The 26,554-nt window shown below is 38.2% G+C and overlaps 1 protein-coding gene across 2 annotated transcripts in view; it reads left to right on the top strand.

Moving 5' to 3' along the window:
* Window positions 1-7,152, top strand: part of ARHGAP27 (Rho GTPase activating protein 27) — a 73,202-nt gene extending 66,050 nt beyond the window's left edge. For both annotated transcript variants that reach the window (XM_051994896.1, XM_051994897.1), the window contains 3 exons: window positions 195-329; window positions 912-1,017; window positions 1,191-7,152. In XM_051994896.1, coding sequence (XP_051850856.1) covers window positions 195-329; window positions 912-1,017; window positions 1,191-1,368 — 419 coding nt within the window. In that variant the 3' untranslated portion in view covers window positions 1,369-7,152. The remainder of the gene's footprint in view (window positions 1-194; window positions 330-911; window positions 1,018-1,190) is intronic.
* The last annotated feature ends 19,402 nt before the right edge of the window (window positions 7,153-26,554 follow it).

The raw sequence follows: 26,554 nt of genomic DNA, 5'->3' as shown, positions 1-26,554 counted from the left end.
GCCCTGTGGAACTCAGCCTTAGCCATGGCCTTGTTTGGATTCCCTGGACCCCAGTGCCCCTTCCCTCCTTGCCCAAGGCATCCTTCCCTCCTCCTTCCCCTCTCTCTATTGAGAGTTGAGTCTAAAGGATGAAGGCCAGCTCCTCTCCCTCTCACCCTGGAGGACATTGACCCTCTCTTCTCTTCCTGCTTCAGATGAACGGCTGGACCTGGATGATGGGCGCTGGGAGGACGTCCATGTCATTACTGGAGCACTGAAGCTCTTTTTCCGGGAGCTGCCCGAGCCCCTGTTCCCCTTTTCTCATTTCCGCCAGTTCATTGCAGCCATCAGTAAGAGATGAGGCCTGAGGGGTGGGGATGATGGAGGTATTAAAGTCCAGGGAAAAGACAGGATTGGGGAAATGAAGTGATATAAATAAGTGCCCATAGTCCCATTAGACCTCTCCTCTGGGAAGAGCAGCTGCTCTGTCAATAAATACTGACATTTCTAGAGCATTATAAAGTTTGCAAAAAGCTTCATGTACATTATCTCATTTACAAGTGAAATGCTCTGAGTAATAATATCTCCATTTTATAGATGAGAAAACTGAAGTGCAGGAGGCTTAAGTGGTTTGCTTAAGTCTCGTAACTTGTAAACATCAGAGATGGGATTTGAATACAGTTCCTTTTTCTCTCCCAAGTTCAGCATTCCCTCTACTATGTCTCAGGCAGCTTCTTTCATCCCTCTGGATTTCTTAAGAATGCCTTCCCCAACCCCATCCTCTAAATGTCAGAAGGAAGCTGCAGAAGGAGAGATTTCTCCCAGCTGAGGGTGGGAATTCAGCTTTTCCTTGCACCAGAGAGAGAACATTCCCAGCCCAGACCCTCCTGACTGAGTCCTTCTTTCTCCCTAACCCCACACCCTCACTCCAGAACTCCAGGATCAGACCCAGCGGAGCTGCTGCATCCGGGACCTGGTGCATTCCCTTCCCGCTCCCAACCACAACACCATGTGTCTCCTCTTCCAGCACCTCTGCAGGTGAGGTGCTTTTCTTGGGGAGGAGGGGCATTGGGTTAGCCCTTCAGCTCTGGGACACTGGGACTTGGTCTAAGAGCTCAAACTCTGCAGACATTCTCAGTGGGTCAGGAGGGCCCCATGTCCCCATCGGCAGACTGTCTTTCCACCCTGATTCCCATGTCTTCCCTCCCCAGGGTGATCGAGCACAAGGAAAAAAACCGCATGTCTGTACAGAGTGTGGCGATTGTTTTTGGGCCCACGCTGCTGCGGCCTGAATCTGAGGAGGGGAACATGCCCATGACGATGGTGTTTCAGAACCAGGTGGTGGAGCTGATACTCCAGCAGTGCAAAGACATCTTCCCCCCATGCTGATCAAGCCCTGCCAGCGGCCAGCACACACCAGGACAGTGGGATGTTGACACAGTGGGATGTTGACACAGTGGGGTGGGTGCAAGGGAAAGGGGTGGGGGGACCAATGTAACCAATAAATGGAGGGAGTTTTCCTTTGCGCTGGGCTTGTTTCCTGTGGCTCAGCAGAATGAGGGTCTCTAGTAGGTCTTGAGCACCCAGCAGTTTGGTAGGAAGGGAAGAAATAGCCTGCATTAGCCTTCTCTTCCCAAATCTCTCCTCCCTTTCAATCCCCTAATCCAGAAAGCTGCAGGAAGGGACCTCAGATACCATCTTATCTGACCCACTCACTTTATAGATAAGAAAAGAAGCCTTGGGGCCAATGAGGAAATACCCCCAAATCATTTAGGCAGTAGTGTGGAGAAAGGTGAGGGGGGCACGAGAAGACAAGGCTGGAAGCAGAGGGGAATCAGGCTACCGAGAGCCCTGAGTGCCAGAAAAAAGGAGCTTGAATGATATTTGGCTCCTGCCACTAACAATTCTTGAGCAGAACCACGCTGCCCACGGAAGGAAGGAATTAGGTTTCCAGGTTATTCTTCAAGCCCGCGGTGTACCCGGGTGCTCTTTGGCGGCCTTCTAATCTCCAAGAGTCTAGGATCTCTCGGTCCACATAATTCTTAAAAGATGCACAATAAAAGAAATGAGTGAACATTCTACGCCTCAGCCTGGAGTTAAGACTGGCAAAATGAGTTCACTGGAAACTGAGGGACCCCTAATTTTAACCATCAGGTTATGAGGGCTCAGTCTTTATCTGTGATTCTGGACATCATTCTTCATCCTCCTGTCCACTTTCCCCTGGAAAGGCAAATTCCTTGCCCTCCATCACTATCAAAGGGACTTATCCCTGGGGAGTCCACAGTGACCCCTGGTGACCAATTTAAGTAATAAAAAAGATCACAACCCTTTCATGACCAGCGGTTAGAGAGCTGTATGCTGAGGAAATGGAGAGCATGAATCCTAATTCCCAGAAGAAGATTGCCGTTTAAGTCAATGGGCCTGAAACTTGATGGATTTGATTGCTCATGCCTGTCAATAAAAAAGAACACACTGCCAATTTTACTTATTTACAAATTATATACATGAACTTTACTTGAGAAGCAGCCTTAGCCTAGTGGATAGAGAGTTGGTAGGGAAGCCAGCAATACCCAGGCTTTAGTCCTGCCTCTGACACATGACTGTGTGATCATGGGCAAGACACTTGACCTCTGGCTGCTCAAAGTTGCAGAGAAAATGTCAGTTTGATTTGGGGGAAAGAATTTGAGATGATCAGTAACACAGGTCTAGACCTTATTCCTCTAGTCTACTAATAATTATGTATGTTATGAAATAAAATAAAAGATATCTAAAAAGGATCCATGAGGAAATCCTATTTGATTGTAAAGTCAACAGCAAATCACCAGTGTTAATTAGAATTAATTAAGTAAAAGATAATAAAGCCCGAAAGAGGGTAGGCTACTGACAGTTTGTGAAGGAGAAAGAGAGAAGGGATTTTCATTCAGTCATTCTTTCAGTGGGGTCTGACTCTTTGTGACTTCATTTGGGCTTTTCTTGGCAGTTACTTGAGTGGTTTGCTATTTCCTTCTCCAACTCATTTTACTGATGAGGAAACTGAGGCAAACAGAGTAAAGTGACTTCCCCAAGGTCACACAGATAATAAGTGTCTGAGGCTGGATTTGAATTCAGGAAAATATGTCTTCCTGACTTCAGGACTGACTCTCATTGTGCCATCTAGCTGCCCAAATATTAGCTAAGCACCTACTATGTGCCAGGCATTGTACTAAATTCTTTACAAATATTTGTGAGGTAGATGCTATTATTATCCTCCTTTTATAGTTGAGGAAATTGAGGCAGACAGAAATTAAGTGACTTGGCCAGACTCACACAACTAATATCTGAGGCCATATTTGAATTTGGACCTCATTGACTCTAGGTCTAAGGTTCTATTGTGCCAGCTGACTGCCTGAAGGGCTTAAAGGCTAACTAGAGAAGTTTATATTTTTTCCAAGATGCAAAAGGGTCCTTAAACAAAGGAGGGCTATCTGACACACATTTAGAAAAAAATCCCTGATTATAGAGTGAGGAAAATGAATTAGAAAAAGAGACATTTGAAGCATTCCTAAGGCAATAGTCCAGATGAGAAGTGAGGTAGAGGTTTGGCAGGGTGAGTAGAGAGAAGGGGACAAGTAGAAAAAATTGGGAGGTAGACACAAAAGTCTTTGGCAACTATTGGATATAGAGCATCATTCAATAAACATTAAATGCCTAAGGAACAATGTTAAATTCTGGGCATATAAAGAAAGGAAAAAATCCCAATCAGAAGCTCTAATGCAGGCTCTAGTATTAAGGTGGGGTTGGAAAATTTAAGGTGGGATTTTAACTGCAATTTGAAGGTTGCCTGGGAAGCCAAGAGGTGGAAATGAAGGGGACAGCCAGTGAAAGTGCCTGGAGTCTGGGCTCTGGGATGCCAAATTCTCTCCTGGGATAGAGTTGTATGGAAGGAATGGTGAGGGAGAAGGAGGCATGGAAGAAGATTGGAGAGGTTTGGAATATCTAACAAAGAGTTTACACCTCATCCTAGAAGTCATAGGAAGTCACTGGAGTGAGAGAGAAGAGTTAAGAATGACTCAAGTGCAGAATATGGTGCCTTGGAAGATGTCTGCTTCACTTACTCCACAGTTGGGCAACAAGGACTAGAGGAAGGAGGGAAGATGTTCTTCTTGGCACCTGAGTATCCCCTGTGGGTGCTTAAGTAGTAATAGGCTGTAATAGCTTTGGGGCAGAAATTGGGAGCTTGAATTTGGAGGAAGAAGAAAGAGTAAGAAAGTACTGGGGAATAAAGGTTGGTAAATCTGTGCTAAAGACAAATCCTGTGATTAAGGATCAAGGAGGAGGGTAGGATTAGACCCATCTTTTCATGTTCTGATTGCCTGATCTTTGATCCATAGCTTTAACATTAGAAACCTAGAAAAGTCAATGGCTAGAGAAGTCAATGACAGCTCATATACACTTAGTTCTTGGTTATTGTTATTTCTTAGTCATTTCAGTCCGCTGAGTCTCTGTGACATCATTTTGGGTTTTTTTGGCAAAGATATTGGAGTGGTTTACCATTTCCTTCTCCAACTCATTTGACAGATGAGGAAACTGAGGCATATTAGGTTAAGTGACTTGTCCAGAGTCACACAGTAAGTGTCAGGGTCCATATGTGAACTCAGATCTTCCTATTCCACTGCACTCCCAGTTGCCCCCATAGTACTTTACAGTTTATAAAAGAGCTTCCTAACAATAAATCTGTGAGATATATGCCCATTTTAAAGGTAAAACAACAGGAACTAAAACCCAAGATTTTTTATTCCACATCTTTCTACTAAATCAACAGAAACAATATGAGATCATGGACCAAACAAGTTTCACAAGACTGCCGTTTTACCAGAGACAAGGTCTCCTTTATCTATTATGCTTCATCAGCTTCCAGTTTAAAAAGTCCTTTACCTTCATGGTGTTTCTGTGGCTATTCAATTTAGAATAAGGACATCCATAACTAGAGTCTACATCTTTTCTTGTTTTTTGTTGTTTTTACTATTTATTGATGTCTCATGGTGTCATTAGCTTCCATTTGTCCAATTCTAATTTTTAAAAAAGTATTTTCTTCAGTCAACCTTTACATCTCTTTTTTCACTTGGCCAGTTTTGCATTTAAGGAACTCTTTTTTTTTTTTTTTAAGTGGATTTTTGTGACTCTTTTTCTCTTTAGTCAATTCTGTTTTTTAACATGTTATTTTCTTGAGTATTTTTGTGCTTCATAATTTTCTTGTATTACTCTCATTTTCCTAATTTTTCCAAACAATCCTTTTTGAGCTCTTCCAGGAATCCTTTTTGGGCTTTTTCTTTGAGGCTTTGCACATAGTTGCTTTGATTTCATTGTTTTCTTCTGAGTTTGTATCTTGATCTTCCCTGTCTCCATAATACCTTTCTCTGGTCAAATTCTTCTTGTTTGCTCATTTTTCCAACCTATTTCTTGACTTTTGACTTTATATTAAAATTGGATTGTGCTCCAATATGCTCCACTGAGTGGAAGGGGCACTGTCCCAAGATTCAGGGATTTTTGTGCCACTGTTTTCAGCTAGCTCTAAGAGTCTGAAAGTTTTCAGTTCTTTTAAAATTGTATGATCTAAGAAGAGGTGTGGTCACTGCTCTCCTGGCCTGTACTGTGGCCTGCGAGTGACCACAAGCACTCTGGAACTGTGGTCAGGGACCTCCCTCCCCCAGGCCACAAACACCAGAATACTATTCCATTTTGCACTTTTCACCTTGCGATCTCAACCTGGAACTATGTATTGGCAGTGCACCCTGTGCTAGCAAAAGAATTCCTTGTGCTCCTCTGGTCAGTTCAGCCCACTTACTGTCCATGTGCTCAGAATTCTGGAAGCTGTACAGCAGCCTCCAGGACCTGCTGATGGCTCCCAGCACATCCTTTGCCAGGTTGTGATTGGAACCTGGTGAGACACATCTTTCCTGTCAACCTCCAAAGTTGTCAACCTGTAAAACTGTTTCAATCAAACTTTTGTTGGTTCTGTTGCTCCAGAATTCAATTTGAAGCATTATTTTTAAAGTTGTTTGGAGGGGGAAAATCATAGATCCCAGTCCTGTAATCAAGCTAACTCTGAGTTCAGATCCAACCCCAGACATGGCTTTATGACATCGTGAAGTCACTTAACCTTTGTCCACTTCAGTTACATCATCTGTAAAATGGGATAATAGTAGTATCCACATCCAGGATTGTTGTGAGTCTCAAAAAAAAAAAAAATAGCAAGGTATTCAACACAGTGCCTAACACATGGTACATACTATATAAATGTTAGGTATTATTATTATCATTACATTATTACATGAGTTCAAATCTAGCCCTAAACTCTTACTTATGAGACCCTGGGAAAGTCACTTAAACTTGTTTGCCTCAGTTTCCTTAATTGTAAAATAGGAATAATCATAGCTCTTACCTCACTAATTATTGTTTAGGACAGTACCTGGCATGTAGCAGGTCCTTAATAAATGCTTGGTCTCTTCTCTTAAAATAAAGAAAATAATAGCATCTACTTAAAGGATTGTTGTGAGGATCAAATAAGATATTTATTTATTTATATATCACTTAGTACTAATAAATGCCTATTCTCTTGTCCCCTTTCTTCCTTAGTACTAAGCAATTAAGATCTGCTGATTCTATTTCTTAAAAAAACCTCATGAACTAGAAAATCATTGATTAATGTGAACATTCTCATATACAAAGACCACTAGAAAATGGGATTTGTGTGAAACTGTGACTCTACTATATGCAACTTACTTGTTCATTTGGATGTGTTGTAAATTTACTATTGTAATAGCAACCTGATCCTGCTTGTCAATATCATCTTGTGAACTCTCTTTTCTCCTCTGAGTATTTTTATATGTTTCATTAATATTCTTTACTTTCTCTTTTTTCATCTGTCTATCTATGACTACACTCCTTTCTTCTATTCCCAATAAAAGCACTCATAACAAATGGATAGTCAAACAAAAGTTTTGTGTTATAAATAAATGTCTTGTCTAGAAATATATTTCTCATTCTTCACCTATAGTCCCATCACCTCTTCAAAAGGAAGGGGAAATGTGCTTCATAATCAGTCTTCTAAAGTTATCATTGACTATTGCATTGATTCATGTTAAGTTTTTCAAAGTTGTTTTCCTTTACAATAAATGGCCATCATATAACTAATTCTCTTGGTTCTCTCATTTCTCTTTGTATTCATTTACATAAATCTTCCCATACTTCTCTGGATTCAGCACTTTCATCATTTCTTATGACATTCTGTTCTATTCTATTTCATTTATATTCTATAACGTTCAGCCATTTCCCAAATGATTGGGGAAACCAATAGGGAAAGAGTAAAAAGGAAATCAACCTTTCATTTCACCAAGACTATGTGATGTTTTCTTGTAGAAACCTTCCAGTAGGAAACAATCAGACTTGGATAACTAGTTCCAGAACCATGGAAGGGACCACACCACAGTAGATCCAATTCTGACCCTCTTGCCAGTGATTTGGGAGTCACCCTTACTAATAATACTAATAGGAGATATTCTTTGTAATAACAGATTATACTATAAGTTTTAATATCCCCATAAAAATGTCCCAAAATATACTAGTGACATGCAGCTAACTCCATGTCAAGTGTAAGGTGGACTATGATTTGTCAGCAAACTGAAATGCTCAGACACAATTCATTGATGCCATTGATAATTATGTATTCTAGTCATAATCTGGGCAACCTCACCCCGAATTATTCTTTTCTTTCCAGGATTGTATTTTCCTCTGCTTTCTTTCCCTACTATGATCCTTCTCTTTTTAGTAACTGGATGTCATGGTTGATTGACTTCTATAAGTGAAGGAAGACTTTGCAGGAAAAGAGTCTCTATATTTGGGGCAGTTAGATAGCATAGCATAGAGCCCAGACTTAGAATCAATACCATGGGAGTTCAAATGCTGCTTCTGATAGATTATTAGCTCTATGACTTTGGGCAAATCACTTAACTTGTGTTTGCCTCAGTTTCCTCCTCTGTAAAATAAGAATAATAATAGTATCTACACCTAGGATTGTTGTAAGGATCAAATGAAATAATAATTACAAAATACTTAGTATGGCGCTTGGTATATAGTAGGTGATACATAAATGTTAGCAATTATTATTAAATTTGGTTGGCTACCTCCAGGGTTGAGCATGAATGGAATATATAAAAAGCGTTGGAACTTCAGAATCATATGAATGAATGATGAAGTTCAACATCAGTGGGAAGAAGCCAAAGCTCAAAAAGCATGTGATGAGAAAAGTTATATTAATGGGATTTGATGGCTTATCTCATAGAAGGAGTTTGGTAGGATGCCTTACTTCTCTACTTAAATAATTTGTGTGAGGTGGGAGACCAGCCAATGAGGACTCAATCCTTTCAGTGATTCTCAAACTTTTGTTCTCAGTATCTTCATGTTGTTAAAAAACTATCGAGGATCTGTTCAAAGAGTTTTTGTTCACATGGCTTATATTTATAGCTATTTACTATATTAGAAATAAAAAAATGATTTTGAATTTGTAGACCCTCTGAAAGGGTTTCAGAGACCCCAACAATTCTTTGGACGACACTTTGAGGACCACTGTCTTAGAGCATATGCAGTTATGACCTTCCTGGTAGATCATGCAGAGTGTGCAGTGTTTTTTACCTGCTGTCAATCCAAAATGTGGGACTTTGGGGAGCCCGTTTTTGGCATGAGCTGTTGTGCAGTGATGGATTTTATAATTGATTTTAGAGATGGAAAGAGCTTTAATACTGAGTATGAATGCAAAAGGGTCAATACTCCTTTCCCTCAGGTCCTTTTGCATTTTGCGCTCTCAGATGAGGAAGAAATGCTGTGGGTGAACAGGTAGGGAGAATGGTTTCAGCTGACTGACTTCACCTGGCCATTATATGTCTATAAAAAAGAACATCTAGTCCTTTTATTTCTTGTATTTCTTCTGTTTATTCTTTCTTGATCATAAGTGAATGAATATTCAAAATCAGAACAGGCCAGGTTGCCGACTTGAAAGCTTCGAAAAGATCGGAAGATCCACCAAAGATCTTGCAACCAGAGATGGAAACTGAGTCTGCCATTAGCCACAGTAGCCAAGCCCAGTGAGGAACTAGGACTGAGGAATGGCCTACTTGATCCAGATCAGCCATAAATTGATCCAGGATTTAAGATGTGCTATTTTACAGACAAGGGAGTGAGTCATCCACTAGTTACACCATACACAGAAATGAACTTTATGAGAACTATGAAGGAAAGGACCCTCAGGACAAATGATCAACAGATGTCCCTAGGCAACACATGCCCCTTATGGATATCTCTTTATTATTCTGCTTTAAGTTTGTTCTCATTGTCTCCAGGGACCTTTGTATATTCAGTAGGAAGTATCCTTAAGGTTGGTGGGAGTTGGGGAAGAGGGGAATATTTTGAACCTACCACTTTACATCTGATAACATTCTCTCTAAAATCGTGGCAGAGAAGAGAATTCAGCCTTGTTTGTAGAAGAGTAAATGTTTTCTTGCACTTCTATCTTTCCTATACCTTCTCAATAAAATCTATCTGATATCAATTGTTTAATTGTATTGGGAAGATATCAACTGGTTAATGATATTGAGGGAACTATGCCAGATGAGTATTAGTGAGTAATGGAGATCTAGTCTGCCAATACAAGTAAATATTGGGAGAATGAGCCTCAAGAGGTACTACATCTGTACAACTGGAGGTAATTGTTTTTTGAATATTATATAGAATTTATCAATTCATATGTTTTTGGATTTTTTGGTAATTTAGGAGTTCACTTATTGTTCAATTACATTTTTTCTGAGAGTGGACTATTTATCATCTCTATTGTTATAATAATATAGGTATTTTACTTTTTTGTAAATATTCATCCATTTCATTTAAGTTATTTTGTGGGCATAAAACTGGGGAAATAGTTTTTAATAATTTCTTTTATTCTCTATTTATAATGAACTCATCAATTTTAATTTTTATATTGACAATTTGGTTTTCCTAGTTTTATTTATCACTTGAATAGCTTTTTTTTTGTTTTCATTTTTTTTCTTATTTGCTTTGCAGAATTTCCATTTTTTGTCTGTAGTTGAAATTTTTTGATTTATGGTTTTCTTACTGGGGGAGAGGTTATAGACCCAATTAATTGGTTTGTTATTTCTCCATTTTGTTAATGAAAACTGTTTAGTGATGGAATCCAAAAATTCTGGTAACACTTTGTTTTAATTTTCTTTAATGCAAATATCTATTATTCTATGATATGTTCTTTGAACTGACTTAAATTATTTAATTTCTACTTAAGAAGTCTTTCACAAGATGACCTTTATTATAATTTTAATTGTGTTGTAATAAGTAAAGTATGTGTTTTATATATCTGCTTTTCTGTATTTTTTTAATGAGATTTTTATTTTATTTGTTTCCAAAGTTTTTACTCTAGTACATGGTGAATTTTTGTAGATACCATGAGTAGCCAAACATATATGCATGATCCTTTTTGATTCCCTTTCAGTAATCTACAAATATCTGTCATACATGTTTCCAAAATTCTATACAAACCCTCAACTTTTTTCTTTTTTATCTATAATCCTATGATACTATTATTTTTTAAATTAGATATTTCTTAGTGTCAAAGAGTACACTGAATTTCCAAAGTAATCTTTTGAAAAGATTACTTTGGAAATTCAATGTGCTCTTTTGACACTATTTCTATTTCTTCCTAAAATTGAATTAACTTTTCCTCAAGTACCTAGATGCTATGCCATTTGGTGTATAGACATTCAGTATTTATATTATTTCTTTATCCTATGGGATATATATATATATATATATCGGATAAATATTTTTAAATTCATGTACATTTTTATTATTCCCTTGTTTGAGATTTGTTATGCCAGATTTTTAAATTAACTAGAAGCATAATAAATTCTATTCCAGCTCTTCATTTTAATTCTAGGTAAATCTTTAGAAATGTTTCAACTATGTTTCTTGTAAACATTGTGGTCCTGGCTCTTTTTTCTTATCGATTTGGCTATTCTTCTCTGTCTCGGTCTCTGTCTCTCTCTGTTTTTCTTTCTTTCTCTTACTCTGTGTGTATGTATCTCTTTCTGTTTCTCTGTGTATGTCTCTCTATCTCTGTCTCTTTCTGTGTGTCTCTCTAGTCTCTTTCTCTCTGTTTTGATGAGTTCAGCCCAATAACATTTATTCTTGTGATTGTTGATTATGTATTTCTTGTCTTTATCTTTTTCCTCTTTTCTTCCTAGGCCTTCTTTACAAAGAAGGAGTGAAGAAGTAGAAATCTGATTTGTTATTTTTCAGTCATTTCAGTTATGTTCAACTCTTTATGAAAACTCTTGAGACTTTCTTGGCAAAGATACTGCTATTTCTTTCTCCAATTCTTTTTATAGATGAGGAAACTTGAGGCAAACAGGATGAAGTAACTTGTCTAGGGACATACAGCTAGTAAGTATAAGAGGCCAAATTTGAACTCAGGATCTCCTGACTCCAGTCCTGGCACTTTATTCATTGTGCCATCTAGCTTTACAGTAATTACTGCCAAATCTTTTATGATCCTGACTATGGTTCCTAAGTATTTGAAATTTTTCTTTCTGACTACTTACAGCATTTTTTTCTTTACTTGGAAGTTTTATATTTGGCTTATAACATTCCTGTGTGTTTTCAGTTTGAGATTTCTTTCAGGAAGTGTTTGAATTTTTTTTCTTCTTTGCCTTTGGCTGTAAAAGATCTAGGCAATTTTCTTTGATTTTTTTTTTGTATTTCAAGTTTTATGTTTGATCATGTTTTTCTTTCCATTTCTTTCTTTCTTTCTTTTCTTTCTTTTTTTCTTTTTTTTTCTTTCTTTTTACTGTTTTCTGTTTCTTTATTAGTCACAATGTATAAGAAAGTTTAACATTTCCTGCCTTGGCTTTTTGGCCATGTTTTTCAGGGAGTTCAGTAATTCTTAAATTATAATCGGTTTCTCAGGTTGTTGTTTTAAATAACAATTAACATATTTTTCCTATTTTTTGCATTCTTTTGACTTTGTTCAAACATTTCTTATTGTTTCATGAGGATACTAAATTTTATTTGTTTCACTGTATTTTTTAAAAAGAATTCACTACATGGGTACTTTTCCCTTTCTCTTCTAAGCCATTTATTCTACTTTCAATTTCTTTTCTTCCCAGACTCTCATGTCATCATGTTCAGTGTCTTTTTATTTTTACTCACATTTCTTGGTCTAGACTTTTATGCTCTGTCCAGTCCACTTCGTCATTCTTGTGTAAGTTCCATGGGCCTTGCTTGGTCCTTTTCTCTGTAATTTGAATGTTGCTACTCCTGCCAATGTGGTTTGGGTGACTAGTATTGGGCCCCACCCTCTGTCTCAATTCATGGGGTTTTTTTCAATCTTTTGGTATCCAACTATTAGGGTTTGGTTCCATTCTTGGTTGTGGTCCTAATAAGCGTATGAAAATTGAGGATGCTGGAAAACCAACTGGTTTCAGGCCTCCTACACAGCCCTCCTGGCACTAGTACCTACCCATAACTCCTAACATGGGGCCAGACCCTTTTTACCTGTACAGTGACCTATGAGGATAGTTCTTTCTTCATTTTCTGACAAAGTAGGGCCTGGATCTGACTGTAGTTGCTTAATTACTGGAGCTGGTGACAGCTTATGATACCTCAAAGCTTTCTGGCTTCAGGCCCTTTTGTGGCAATATAGGCTGGTTTCTTGGCTTCTTCCATATCCACATTTACCTGAGATGGCACTGACTTACAATACTCATGTTCAGAGCCCTTACTAGCTTCAGATCCCTTTCTGGAAATTTCCCCTAACTTCTCTTTTCTCCCTGATAACCAATGACTTTTGGCTCCATTTCAGAGAACTCAGAATTATGCAAAGAGAAGAAATCTAATCACCTTTTCTTGGTTCCTATCCTTCTTGACCTTTCTGTAGCATCTTACCTTGTCTGACACCTCTTCCTGCTTACCCTCTCTTTTCTGGGCTTTCTCCTCTTTCCATCTCTCTGACCACTCCTCAGTCTCCTTTGCAGGCTCTTTTTATCTATACATTTTATTTCTTTTTTTCTTATAGCTTTTTATTTTCAGAACATATGCATGGATAATTTTTCAACATTAACCCTTGCAAAACCTTGTGTCCAATTTTCCTCCTTCTTCCCCCCACCCTCTCCCCTAGATGGCAGGTAGTCCAATACCAAGTTAAACATGTTAAAATATATGTTAAATCCAATATATGCATATAGAATTATACGATTATCTTGTTGCACAAGAAAAATTAAATCAAACAGGAAAAAATGGAAAATAAAATAAAATGCAAGTAAACAACAAAAAGAGTAAAAATGTTATGTGTGATCCACACTCAGTTCCCACAGTCATCTCTCTGGGTGTAGATGGTTCTGATCACAAGATCAATGGAACTGGTCTGAATCATCTCATTGTTGAAGAGCCAGGTCCATCAGAATTGATCATCACAAAATCTTGTTGTTGTCATGTACAATGATCTCCTGGTGCTCATTTCACTCAGCATCAGTTCATGTAAGTCTCTCCAGGCCTTTCTGAAATCATCCTGTTGGTCATTTCTTACAGAACAATAATATTCCATAACATTCATATATCATAATTTATCCAGCCATTCCCCAACTGATGGTCATCTACTCAGTTTCTAGTTTCTTGCCATCACAAAAAGGGCTCATTGCAGGTTCTTTATCCAGGCACACACAATGATCATGAATGTCCCCCGGAGTCTGTCTTGGGCCCTTTTCTCTTTTCTGTGCTATCTTACTTGGTGATTCTATCAACTATCATGGTTAAACTAACATTTCTGTACTGTTAATTCCCAGATCTGTATAGCCAATCCTAATCCTGAACTCTAGGCTCATATCATCACCTGCCAACAATACATCTCTAATATTACATGGACATCTCAAAGTCAGCATGTCCAAAATAGAATCATTTGCCCCCTTTCCAATTTATTGTCTTTCTCCTCTTTCTAATTTTCCTATTACTTTTGAGGGTACTACCATCCTTCCATCCATCCAGGATTGGAATCTCAGTGTCATCCTTGAGTCCTGACTCTCATTCATCTTATGTCTCCAATCTATTGTCAAATCTCTCCTTTGTGTCCTTTTCTATTACAAACCACCATCCTTGCACCAACTCTCATTACTTTTTACCTACACTATTGGAATGGTTTTCTAATTGATATTTCTATCTCAAATATATACCCACTGTTGTCAACATTATGGGTTCTCAAAATGTAACCAAGAACCCCTGGAGAAAGGGGAGCATGAATCTCTGAAACCCTGGGGGTTTCAGAGTCACTGCAAGTCACTTAATCCTGTTTGCCTCAGTTTCCTTATTTGTAAAAGTGAGCTGGAGAAGGAAATAGTAAACCACTCTAAGATCTTAGCTCCAAATGAGGTCACAAAGAGTTGGACATGACAAAAATACTGAAAGATAAGCAAATACATTTTGGGGTTGTCAATAATTATTAAAAGTGTTAAAGAGTCCTAAAACCAGAAAGTTGTAGAATCACAGCTCTACATGGCAACTAAAATGATTTTCCTTAAGCAAAGTTCTGACCACATCAATAAACTCCTATACCTCCCTATCATCTATATTCAGGATCTAATATTGAGCATTCTTTCAGGTATTTAAAGCCTTTTTACAAGCTGGGTACTTGTTATCAGTATAGGTTTGTTTTTTGTTTTATTTTGTTTTGTTTTTTAACATTTTGCTCCTTTCCATGAATTCTCTGATCCATTTATACTGGCTTCCTTGCTGTTCCTCATACCTCACACTCTATCTCCTGACTCTTGGAATGTTCTCCCTTCTTACCTCTGCTCTCTTCCAGATGGAGATCAAAATCTACTTTCCACAGGAGACCTAAGATTCATTATTCCCATCTCCCTCACTAACTTCTCCAGTCCAGCTCCTTTCTACCAACTTCCACTTAACTATACGTACTAGATTTTTCATGTACATAGCTGTTTGCATACTTCTCCCATTAGACTGTGAGCTCCTTGAGAATAGGGACCATGTTTTTCCCTTTATTTTTATCCTTAGAGCTTAATACGTTGCTTTGAACATAGAAAGTACTTAAATACTTTTTTGACTTGAAAACTTTAATTTTTTATTTTATTTTATTTTTTTTGAGGATGTCAAGATTTTTTTTATTTTATTTTATAATAACTTTTTATTGACAGAATCCATGCCAGGGTAATTTTTGTACAACATTATCCCTTGCACTGGCTTCTGTTCCGATTTTTCCCCTCCCTCCCTCTATCCCTTCCCCTAGATGGCAAGCAGTCCTATATATGTTAAATATGTTGCATTATATCCTAGATACAATATATGGAAAACTTTTATTTTTTTAATTAAATAGTATTTCCCTCAATTATATGTAAAGTCAGTTTTGACATTCATTCTTTTTTTAAATTTTTCTGTTCCAAATTTTCTCCCTCCCTTTTCTAATTCTTTCCTTCCTGAAAGAGTAAACAACCCGATATAGAAATACATGTGCAATCATGCAAAATATCTCTATATTAGTCATGTTGTAAAAGAAGATACAAACCAAAAGTAAAAAAATAAATAAATAAAACATGAAAAAAGTGGAAAATAGAATATTTTGTTCTTCATTCAGACTCTATCTGTTCTTTCTCTGGAGGTGGATAGCATTTTTCATCACTGAGTCCTTTGGGAAAGTACTGCATCATCATATTCCCAAGAAGAACTAGTCATTCATAGTTGGTCATCTAACAATATTGCTTGTTCTTGACTTGGCAAATCTAGTTGAGGAGATGGATAAGAAAAATTCCATAATTATAGAAGAGAATGCACAATTCACACAATGCTGTCCTTCAGAGGATTAATTTCCCTCCCTAGAGTTTCTCCTCTAAAGTGAGGGAATTACCTCATCTTCTCCATGGTCCTGAGCAAGGGGATGCTGGTGGGGTGGATGTGTCAGTGCTCCTGCTAGTAGTCATAAAGGATTCAACGGAGTTAGTTATAGGAGACTGTGTGGGCAGCAGAGCTTCTTGGGATTCTCCTACCCACCCCCATTAGGTCTGTCTGTGAACCATGGAAGAACCAAGACAGACAGAGAAAAGGCCAGTAGAGGGCATTGGAGGCTTTCTTTTCAAAGGGGTTTCAAGGCCTGATAAACTGGCTATAAATTCAGCCAATTTTCTTTCCTTACTGTGACAGGGTGGATGTGAGAAGAAAGTGTTATAAGAGACTTAATGGGGAGGAAAATGATCACTGGGGAGAAGGAGAAAAATTTGGTCTGATTTGCCTTCTAATGAGGGAATGGAAGCCAAGAGTAAAAAGTTCCCCAGCTGGGAGTCCTACCTCCTCTTCCCCTCCTCCCCCCATTATAATCGTTCATTAAACCAACTTTGAGCTAGGTACTGCAAGTTCTAGTGTCCCATTTGTATAAATGCGGAAACAGGCTCAGATCTGAGATGAGATTGAGAGCCTGATATCTTTCTGCAAAGCCAGGATACCTCTTCAATCTTTGCTTTGAAGAGATTGTACAAAGCAGTGGGATGTAATGGCCTTTACAGGTGGAATGACCCAGCCTTTCTGTCTCTAACACCCATTTTATCATTGAAGGTTTCCAAGACGAAGAGGCTTTTGGATTGCAACAGGGGTAGCTGATTCGGCTCTTGGGGTGTCTTGAGACACGGAAAGGAGGGAATGGGTATTTGAAGCAGTCCCAATGCCTGCACACCCCAGAATTTCTTCTTCCCTTGTTGTGCTATAGTCACTCTTTGATCTTCATCCTGGGCGCACTGGCCCCTGAGGAGACCCTCCCTCTTAGCCTTCTTTGCTGGGGGTGTATATTCTTATGTCGTGTTCTAGGCTCTTTTCCCCTCTGGTATGTTCATTCTGTTTTCTCTTGAGGTTCTTTTGAGCTCCCATGGATTCAATTGTCTTCTCTATTCAGATGACTCCAAGATTTATATTCAGCTGCAATCTCCACTGAGCTTTAATCCCAAATCACCTTATCAAAACTAAACATGTCCATAATAGTTCTCATTTTCTGTTTTTATTTACCACCATTCTTTAGTCATCCAGGTCTGCAATCTTAGGGCCATGCTCACTTCTTCACTCTTGCTCACCTCACATAGCCAGTCAATTGCCAAATCTGGTCATTTCTATCTTCACTACATGTCTTATATCTGTCTCTTTCTCTCCACCAATGCAGCCATCTTATTATTTCAGGCCTTCATCGCCCCTCACTTGGATATTTATAATGATTTCATTTGCATCCCTGCTTCAGGCCTTTTCCCACTTCAACCCCATATCCATCATGACTGTGAAAGTGGGTTTAAGTGATTTGCCAAGAATCACACAAGACTAAGTATTTGAGTCTGAATTTGAACTCAGGCCTTCTTGACTCCAGGACCAGTGTTTCATTCATTATACCATCTAGGTGTCCCAAGACTTATTCACAGTTAAATGGAATTCCTTTGATTGATTTGCTTTGATCAAAATTAATTCCCAGTAAATCAAAAGCTGAGTATTTTATTAGTTATTTTAGGCAGGATGAGGTGATTTTGTTGGTTTATTCAATAAACTCCTCTCCTGCTCCATTACATATAATGTTATGCCACAGTTTTCTTTAACTGTCCTGACTCAGTTTCCTTGTACAAGTTTCCCTTGTCTCAGTCTCCCTAATTACTCCCCTAAGCTGTAAATCTCCCTCTGATCCATGAAGGCTGAGGACCAATTAGTCTAAGGATATAAATTGTTAGCCCAAGTAAGATAAACAAGAGAGTAGACTTCCTGATTATCTTCTGTCCTTGAGAAATTTACAACATCCCTTAAAGTATTCCAAGATATTTCACTTTCATCTTTATCATAGCCTTTTCCAGCTGGGCTTTTCCCGCTCTTTTTCCCTCTTCTTTGTCTCTAAAAGGTATATAAAGGTTAGAGATTTCTCCATTCATTGCTGGAGAATGGCGGCTGGCTGTGGATGCTGGACGCTGGATTCTTTGAGATGATAGTCTCCTCCAGACCTGGGACCAACATGAATTCCTTGGTCCCAGTATATCTTTATCTCTGTCTGACTGGATAATTTGAGACGAGAGTCCTGTCCAGTCAATCTTACTCTCCCATTAATAAAATATTAAAAACTCTCTAATCTCTCTCCTGCCTCAGTTTCTCTGGCATTACAATAAGAGACAATTTATTCCAGGAAGTGATCTTAATTCTCTGAAACTAAGTCTTATTCAAAGTGACCAAATTAAGACTAGAAATGTCTTTGTTTAACTCAATTCAGAAAGGTAACTCTGTTCACCTTTGACCAGATGGAAAGAGGTATCAGATTTCATGAAGAGATTTCTTCCCAGGGTAGATAAACTCTCATTAAACATTACCATTGTTCCTTTTGATAAATCAAACCCTGAACTCAAGACCATGACACTGTTTTACTTTGCTCTGGAAGTTTGTCTTTTGTTCTGGAATCATTATAAAATAGAAGTGGAAGGGGGGAGGGAAAGAAAGGAAAAAGAAAGAGAGGGAGGGAGAGAGGGGAGAGGAAGAAGGAGAGGGAGAAAGAAAGAGACAAGAAGAGGGACAAGAAAGAGAGAGAGAGACAGACAGACAGACAGACAGAGACAGACAGAGACAGAGAGACAGAAGACAGAGACAGAGAGAGAGAGAGAGTCAGAGAGAGACAGACAGACAGTCAGACAGAGAGAGACAGAGACAGAGAGACAGAAGACAGAGACAGAGAGAGAGACAGAGACAGAGAGAGACAGAGAGAGACAGACAGAGACAGACAGAGAGAGAGACAGAGAGAGAGAGAGAGAGAGAGAGACAGAGAGAGAAACTCCAATTAGTTCAAGGATCTCTGCAGTTTGAGAGTCTCTCCAAGCAGAAATGTTTTAGATGTTAATAAATTATCTCAGATAGATTTTGGCTTAAAACATGGAGTACAAAGTTCTTCTTTCCCATGAAGAAATGGAGGCATTGGATGCAGATAACTCTAAAAAGCTTTTATTGACAGCTTTTATTTTTATATCACTTTCATTTCCAAATATATTCTTCCTCCTTCCTTCCTCTCCCTAGAGAACTCTCTTGTAACAAATAATTAAAAAGAGAAGAAAAAAAAAAACAGTTCAGCAAAACTAACCACCATATAAATCAAGATTGATAGTGTGTGCAATGTTCTGCCCCAAAGTTCTGCCCATAGACCATGTAGGTCACCAAATGGGAGGTTTGGGGGGAGGGGAACAAGAAGGAAAGGACCCTTTTGTTCTTATCCAGACAAAATAGCCTATAGAACCCATCCATGCACCAGAGAACCTGGAGTTGCTATTACTATAGTAACTATCTTCTTCCCTAACCTTCTTGCCAATAAAAAGCAAGACCCTCTTATGATCTCTTCCTGAATGAATATTGAACTTCCCCTACCTTCCTCCCTGCTCAAGGGACTTGTTCCACTTGGACCTTCGGGTCTACTTTCCTTTTCCAAAAGAGATAAGCAGTAGCGTATCCTTAACACTGATATACATGTATTTATTTCCCTTTGAAAAATTGGAATAGGATTCTCTTCTTATTGGTGGAGATCAATGTCCTGTGTTTACATAAGGTGCCAGGCAGATAGTTGATAGGGAGATAGCCCCACTTCTAGCTTTGAGAAAGAAGGTGGAAGATACCAAATTCACTTCAAGTTACCAAAGGAAAAGACTCTGGAAAGAACATGATAAGAGAACCTGATAGTCTCCATTATGTCCCTATCCCCAACTTGCTACTCTAGAGACTTTGGGGAACTCCCACTTGGGTAAAATCTGGAACTCTCTCTTGGTTTAACAGTTATCCTGCTCTCAACCAAAGAGCTCCTTCACTCTGTATTGTCTGGCATATATTCTTCTGGTTATACTTTCTCTGGTTTCTGTTTTGCTATTGAATTATATAAATGGGTTTCTTAGCTAATTTGTCTATGTGTTTGTTCATTGAGGAATTACTATTTGCTGGAAGGGAGTTAAGTCTTGTATATAAAATGTGGGTCTCTTAAATGAATGAATAGCGATCAGAAGTTAGATCAAATCTGAACACAACATCTTGTAAACTAAGGGAAAAGATAGATATTGTAACCCAGTACTCCCTCTCTCTGAGGAAAACAACACTGGTCAAATTTTTGTCCTGAATCTTCTGCTTTCTCTGCTGTCAGGAATTAAAGTCTTCTTTGGAGAAGAGGAGTAGGGAGAAGAGATCAGAGGTTTCTGTCCTGCCTCTTTTTGAGTCACACAATGACATTTCCATGCTATATGTAGGAGACAGCCCTGGAAACATGTATGCTGACTGATGTGACAGATAACAGTAATTAGACTTATACTTTTTAATGCATGCAAAGAAATCAATACATGCAAACATCAACCCTGTGGGGACAAAATGCCCATCTTATTCCTAGAGGTCCCCATAAGCATATTTCATACTAATGCTGATCATAAGGTTTCCTTTCTGGCTAAGAGAAGATCTTGTATCTCTAAAATTGTGTTTTGTCAACAAATTTCTGTCAATCTTGAGCCAATGTGAACACTTGGATCTCCAAGGGAAAATAACATAGAAATCTGTCTTTAATCATGTTTCAGGAGCAAACTGATGACTGGGGACCCCTGTTTTTATGGTTTGGGTTAAGGACATATATAAATTACATCTGAGTTCTGATTGGTTCTCAATTACTTGTTCATCCTTCGTTTGGAAGAAGACCAATTACATAACAGGGTGAACTGGACTTGCTCATGAATTGAATTTAAGCGAGAAACAACAGCACAAAATTTTCTCTTCTAGAGTCATCCAAGTCCAGTGGCAAGGCAAAAGTTCATACAATTGGAGGGGGCGTGTAGATAATCTGAGTATTTTTGACGTCTGACCAAGCTCTAAGGTATTGTGTAGTGACACAACAAATTGTTCTCCTCAGCCTATTCTGTCGGGAGAAGTCTTCACACGCTTAGGAAAGCTATCTTCCTAAGCCCAGTGGGCTGGTGGCCTGTTAATTACCTTCAACCTAGTTTAGCTCATCCACCAATATGGTTTGCTGGGGTTGAGAGTTGATTGGCAGGTAGACACCAAAGATAGATGAACAACCCTGAAAGGGGCTCAGCAAGCCCTCACACCACAAGGGCTAGTCCTCCCTGAACATCCCATGCTCCCCAATCACTAAGCTTACAATGAAAGAAAACTATCAAAGTTTTAGTTTCCTTAAGTCATTTGCAAGTGTTTTCAATCAATTATTTTCCAGATTTCAAAACAAATATCATTACTAATTGTTTGCCAAATTTGAAGAACATAAATATGCTGTTAGCAGCTGTCAAATGTGAAGGACACATAGATCATTGCCAAGCTATACTATTCAAATCTTTTTCTTATTACAATTTACACAATCCCAAAATGGAAGTGTTTATCTTAAGTTAACATACATATTCCCACCATAGTAAAACCATTTCAGGTTCCCCTGCCTTTGGAGTGGATGTGGCTATTCACATCTCTTGGTTGTGCAAATTTAGAGCCATCTCCAGTCCAGATGTTTATATGAATTATTTTTATCTGATCTGTAGTAGATAGAACTTTCCAATTTCATATTGTTCTGATCAGCCACGGTTGGATGCACTATACCTTGACTCTACATAGTAAGGTCATTTTGGTGGAAAACAAATGACAAAAATCAGCTAATGTCTTGAATAAATAGGAAATCAACAACTACATTCCTTCCTTTTATATGGAGGATCTCCAGTCTTTACCATGCAGACCTTGCTGCATTCTAAGGTCCTTCAGGTCTTACCAAGTACCTCATAGCTGAGGGCTCCAGATTCTAGACAGTGCCATATGATCTGCTTATGGACCCTAGGGATTTCTGAGTCTTTCCATTTATTCCACTGGGACATCTTTAGTACTCCCAAACTTTTCTGTGTACACTGCAGTTGAACTCTCTTTTATGGGCCATCTTAACCAACTAGAGTGTGAGCTTCTTGATATCTATCTCAATTTTCTATTTGTATCTCCAGCACTTAGTGCAATGTGTGGCAAACAAGAGCAATACATTTTTTTCATTCATTCATTCATTGGTAGTTCCTCACCTCTACAAAAAAAAAGGAAATTCATAAATATTTTTTCAAGAATGTCCTCAATGCAGAAAAGGAAAAGAAAAATATGGGATTCTTATTAAATAGAAAACAATGGTCAGGGAAAGACTTTTTTTTAAAAGAAATCAGCAAATCTGACTGTTTAGAGACAAACAGGAAAGAACCATTGCTTATGGAGAAATTAAAGGTTTCAAAGAAAGGATATTACTACTAGAGCAAGGTCCTAGAAAGGGCAAGAAGAGATGAGATCAAGGAATTCACTTTTATATAGAGTAGACATATCTTTTCTATGGCAAGAGAAATGATACCAGAAGACTTGGAGAATGAGTGAAAAAAATTTAAGAAAGTTCATATGAGATGACCTCTCAGTGAAATGAGAAGTCAAATCATCTACTGTAATTACTGGGGTCTGGATATGATGAGGAGAGGAAAGGAAAGGTTTGGAACCACTATGGGAAATGAGATGAGGAGATATTAAATATAGGGCCCAGATAAGTTTAAGGATCATAAGTCATGGGTCAATGATTCTATGACAGCCTCTGTTGGAGTCCAGCTCCAGTGAATTCCGAGAGGATGAATGAATATCCAAGGCCAGGCAGAAAATATACTTTGTAATCTCCATTTATCTGCATGCCGGGGTTTATATACTTTTTAAACTAGTGTTACATTAACATCAGCTACCTCCAGGTGATGCTATATACCTTCCAGGGTTAATGCACAGACCATACATTGACATTTTCTTCACCAGCGTAACAAGATATCTATCGTCAATAACAGAAATTATCAATAGCCAGGTATTTGTCAAAACAGAGTTGTAAATAGCATAGTTGTACTTCCTTGTTTGTTCTCCATCAAGATAATCCTGAATTTATCTAGAGTATTTCTTTCATTCATTAGTAAGGACATGGTGAGTCAATGCCTGGAATTTTTCAGCCCTTACACTAACCAGATCTCAAGTAATACCAGGACTAGACTCTTCCTTTTCATGGACTTATGCAATACTAGCCCTCTACAGGCATCCATCTATTTTTAGATAGTTCAGGCTTGAAGTTTATGATGTTGTGTTCCTTTTGTTGTCTATGACCCTTTAGAGTCTTCCATTATTTACCACCTAGGAATTTTAGGATTCTCCACTCTCTTCAAAAACCTTTTGTTACTTCTCTTCCAGCCCTTCCCCATTTCCCATCTCAGCAACCATGATGAGTTTTGGTTTCAGCCAATTCTAGTAATTTTTGTAACACCTTAAAGTTTATGAAGCACTTTCCATACATTATCTATTTGATCTTCACAATCCTATGAGATAGATGCCATTATTAACTCCTTTTTGCAGCTGTGGAAACTGAGGCTTGGTCATTTTAAATGTAATGCCCATGGTCATAGAGATAGTAGATTATATAGCGTTCTGATGCCATGTACACTTCTATATTCTCTGTACCATAATATCTTTCTACTTATCGAATCTAATCTGTCCCTTACTCAGCCAGTTTTCTAATCTCCATATTTGCCTCTGCTCAAAGAATGTTTTCTCTGCCAAATTAAGTTGCTGTTCAGTAATATTCATGAACCCATTTGAAGTTTTCTTGGCAAAGATACTGAACTGGTTTTGCCTTTTCCTTCTCCAGTTCATTTTATAAATGAGGAAACTGAGGCAGACAGGGCTAAGTGACTTGCCCAGAAATGTCTGAGGCTGGATTTGAGTTCAGCTCAGTAACCTAGGCACTGTGTCACCTGGCTGCTCCTACCCCCTTAAAAATCTAATCCCTAACCTCTCATCCAGGAAAGTTTCCCTGATTAATCTTTGTTGCTAAATTGATTATATTCTCAATACTCCCAGGACTCATTTTGTATTACTTTAAAAAAATTAAAATTATTTTAAATTTTTTATCAACACTTTTAGTATTTATATCATAATCATTTTCAGATATATTCCCTATAGCCCCATCACTTAGTGACCCTTCTTCCCCTTATAACAAAGAAAACCAATCATATAAAACCAGCCTACATAGTTACTCTGACATCTTATATAACATTCAACATCCATAGTCCTCCATCTCTCTATTGAAAGGAAGAAATGACACTTCTTTATATCTTCTCTGGTACCAAAATTAACCACTACAATTTCATATGCTGACTCTACCACTATCTGTTCTGCCATCTCCTTTGGGCATATGAGTACTCAGAGATGAGAAACTTGATGTCAGACCTTAGCCTTGCCTTCTACTCCTAACAACAGCCCTGGAGGCATAGTATGGGTCTGTGGTCATCCTCCTGACACTAACCTCAAAGGTCAGGGGTATCCCCGAAGGCATCCCAGTTCCCATTAAGCACCAAGTGGGGAATCTGTCATCCATAAACTTAAAGAAAGCTCACTTCCATTTTCAGCTTATACTGCTTTTCGAAGGAACAAGTTCCTTAAATTGTAGCGTCTTCTGGGTGAAGAAATGACATTTCGTTGGGCTGACCTTATCGCTTTCAAGTTTCAAAGGGGAAGAAGAGGTGACATCCTGGTATTACAAATGCCACCAGGTCTGTTAAGCCTCTCCTGAATCATTTGACCTAAATTAGAAGTGACTATTCCCTGCTCTAACCCTCCTTTTGGATCTCTGTATTTTTTCATATTTTGCTTTGTATTATAACAGTGATTATGTGCACATGCTTCTTCCCTTCCCCTGCTAGTCCTTGCCTTTTAAGTGCTCAGAATTCATTGAGATTACACACTCCAACTTGTATGTGAGCTTTAAAAGCTTAATTGTTCATACATGAATTTTCCAGCAGCCGAGCCTGGCAAGACACCATCAGTCCCCCTGAGTGAGCTGCCAGCTCTTTTTTGGAGGCAAAAGAATTGGAAACTGAAGGGATGTTCAACAATTGTGGAATGGCTGAACAAATTGTGATGGAATATTATTGTGGTGTAAGAATGATGAGTGGGATGCATTCAGGAAAAACCTGAAAAGACTTCGATGAACTTGAAAAGAACTTCAGTGCAAAGTGTGTTGTGTACAAAGTAATTGTGATATTGTAAAATAATCAGCTGTGAATGACACCACTATTCTCAGCAATACAATGATCTAAGACTACTCTGAAGGACTTACGATGAAAAATGCTATCCACACACAAAGAAAGAACTGATGGTGTCTGAATATAGATTAAAGCATTTTTTTTACTTTATTTTTCTTGAAGATTTTTTTTGAGAGGGTGTAGCAGTGTTTACTTTCACAACATTACTATTAGGGACATGTTGCATGACTACACATATATACCTTATAGCAAATTGCTTGCCTTCTCAATGTGGTGTGGGAGAAGGGAGGAAGGGAGAGAATTGGGAACTCAAAGTTTTATTTTTAGTTTTATTTTCAAATTTATCTATCTATCTATTTATTTATTTATTATAGCTTTTTATTTACAAGATATGTGCATAGGTAAATTTTCAGCATTGACAGTTGCAAATCCTTTTGTTCCAACTTTTTCCCTCCTCCCCCCATCTTTTCCCCCAGATGGCAGGTTGACCAATACATGTTAAATATGTTAAAGTATAAGTTAAATACAATATGTGTATACATGTCCAAATAGTTATTTTGCTGTACAAAAAGAGCCGGACTTTGAAGTAGTGTACAATTAGCCTGTGAAGGAAATAAAAAATTCAGGCAGACAAAAATAGAGGGATTGGGAATTCTATGTAGTGGTTCAGAATTGATCATCATATAGTATTGTTGTTGAAGTATATAATGATCTCCTGGTCCTGCTCATTTCACTCAGCATCAGTTCATGTATGTCTCTCCAGGCCTTTCTGAAATCATCCTGCTGGTCATTTCTTACAGAACAGCAATATTCCATAACATTCATATACCACAATTTATTCAACCATTCTCCAATTGATGGGCATCCATTCAGTTTCCAGTTTCTGGCCACTACAAAGAAGGCTGCCACAAACATTCTTGCACATGTGGGTCCCTTTCCCTTCTTTAGTATCTCTTTGGGGTATAAGCCCAGTAGAAACACTGCTGGATCAAGGGAAATGCACAGTTTAATAACTTTTTGAGCATAGTTCCAAATTGCTCTCCAGAATGGCTGGATGTGTTCACAATTCCACCAACAATGTATCAGTGTCCCTGTTTTCCCACATCCCCTCCAACATTCCACATTATCTTTCCCTGTCATTCTAGCCAATCTGACAGGTGTGTAGTGGTATCTCAGAGTTGTCTTAATTTGCATTTCTCTGATTAATAATGACTTGGAGCATCTTTATATATGGCTATAAATAGTTTCAATTTCTTTGTCTGAGAATTGTCTGGAACTCAAAGTTTTAAAAACCAATGTAAAAATGCAATCAGGAAAAAATATAATACTAAATAAAGAAGAAAAAAGAAAAGAATGATCTGCCAGAGGTTCAGATGACTTACTAGAGCTGGCTAATGACTGAGCATGGTGAGGAGTGACCTACT

Source organism: Antechinus flavipes, chromosome 4, assembly GCF_016432865.1.
Source record: "Antechinus flavipes isolate AdamAnt ecotype Samford, QLD, Australia chromosome 4, AdamAnt_v2, whole genome shotgun sequence".
Taxonomy (NCBI): domain Eukaryota; kingdom Metazoa; phylum Chordata; class Mammalia; order Dasyuromorphia; family Dasyuridae; genus Antechinus; species Antechinus flavipes.
This window is presented reverse-complemented; position numbering and strand designations above follow the sequence as displayed.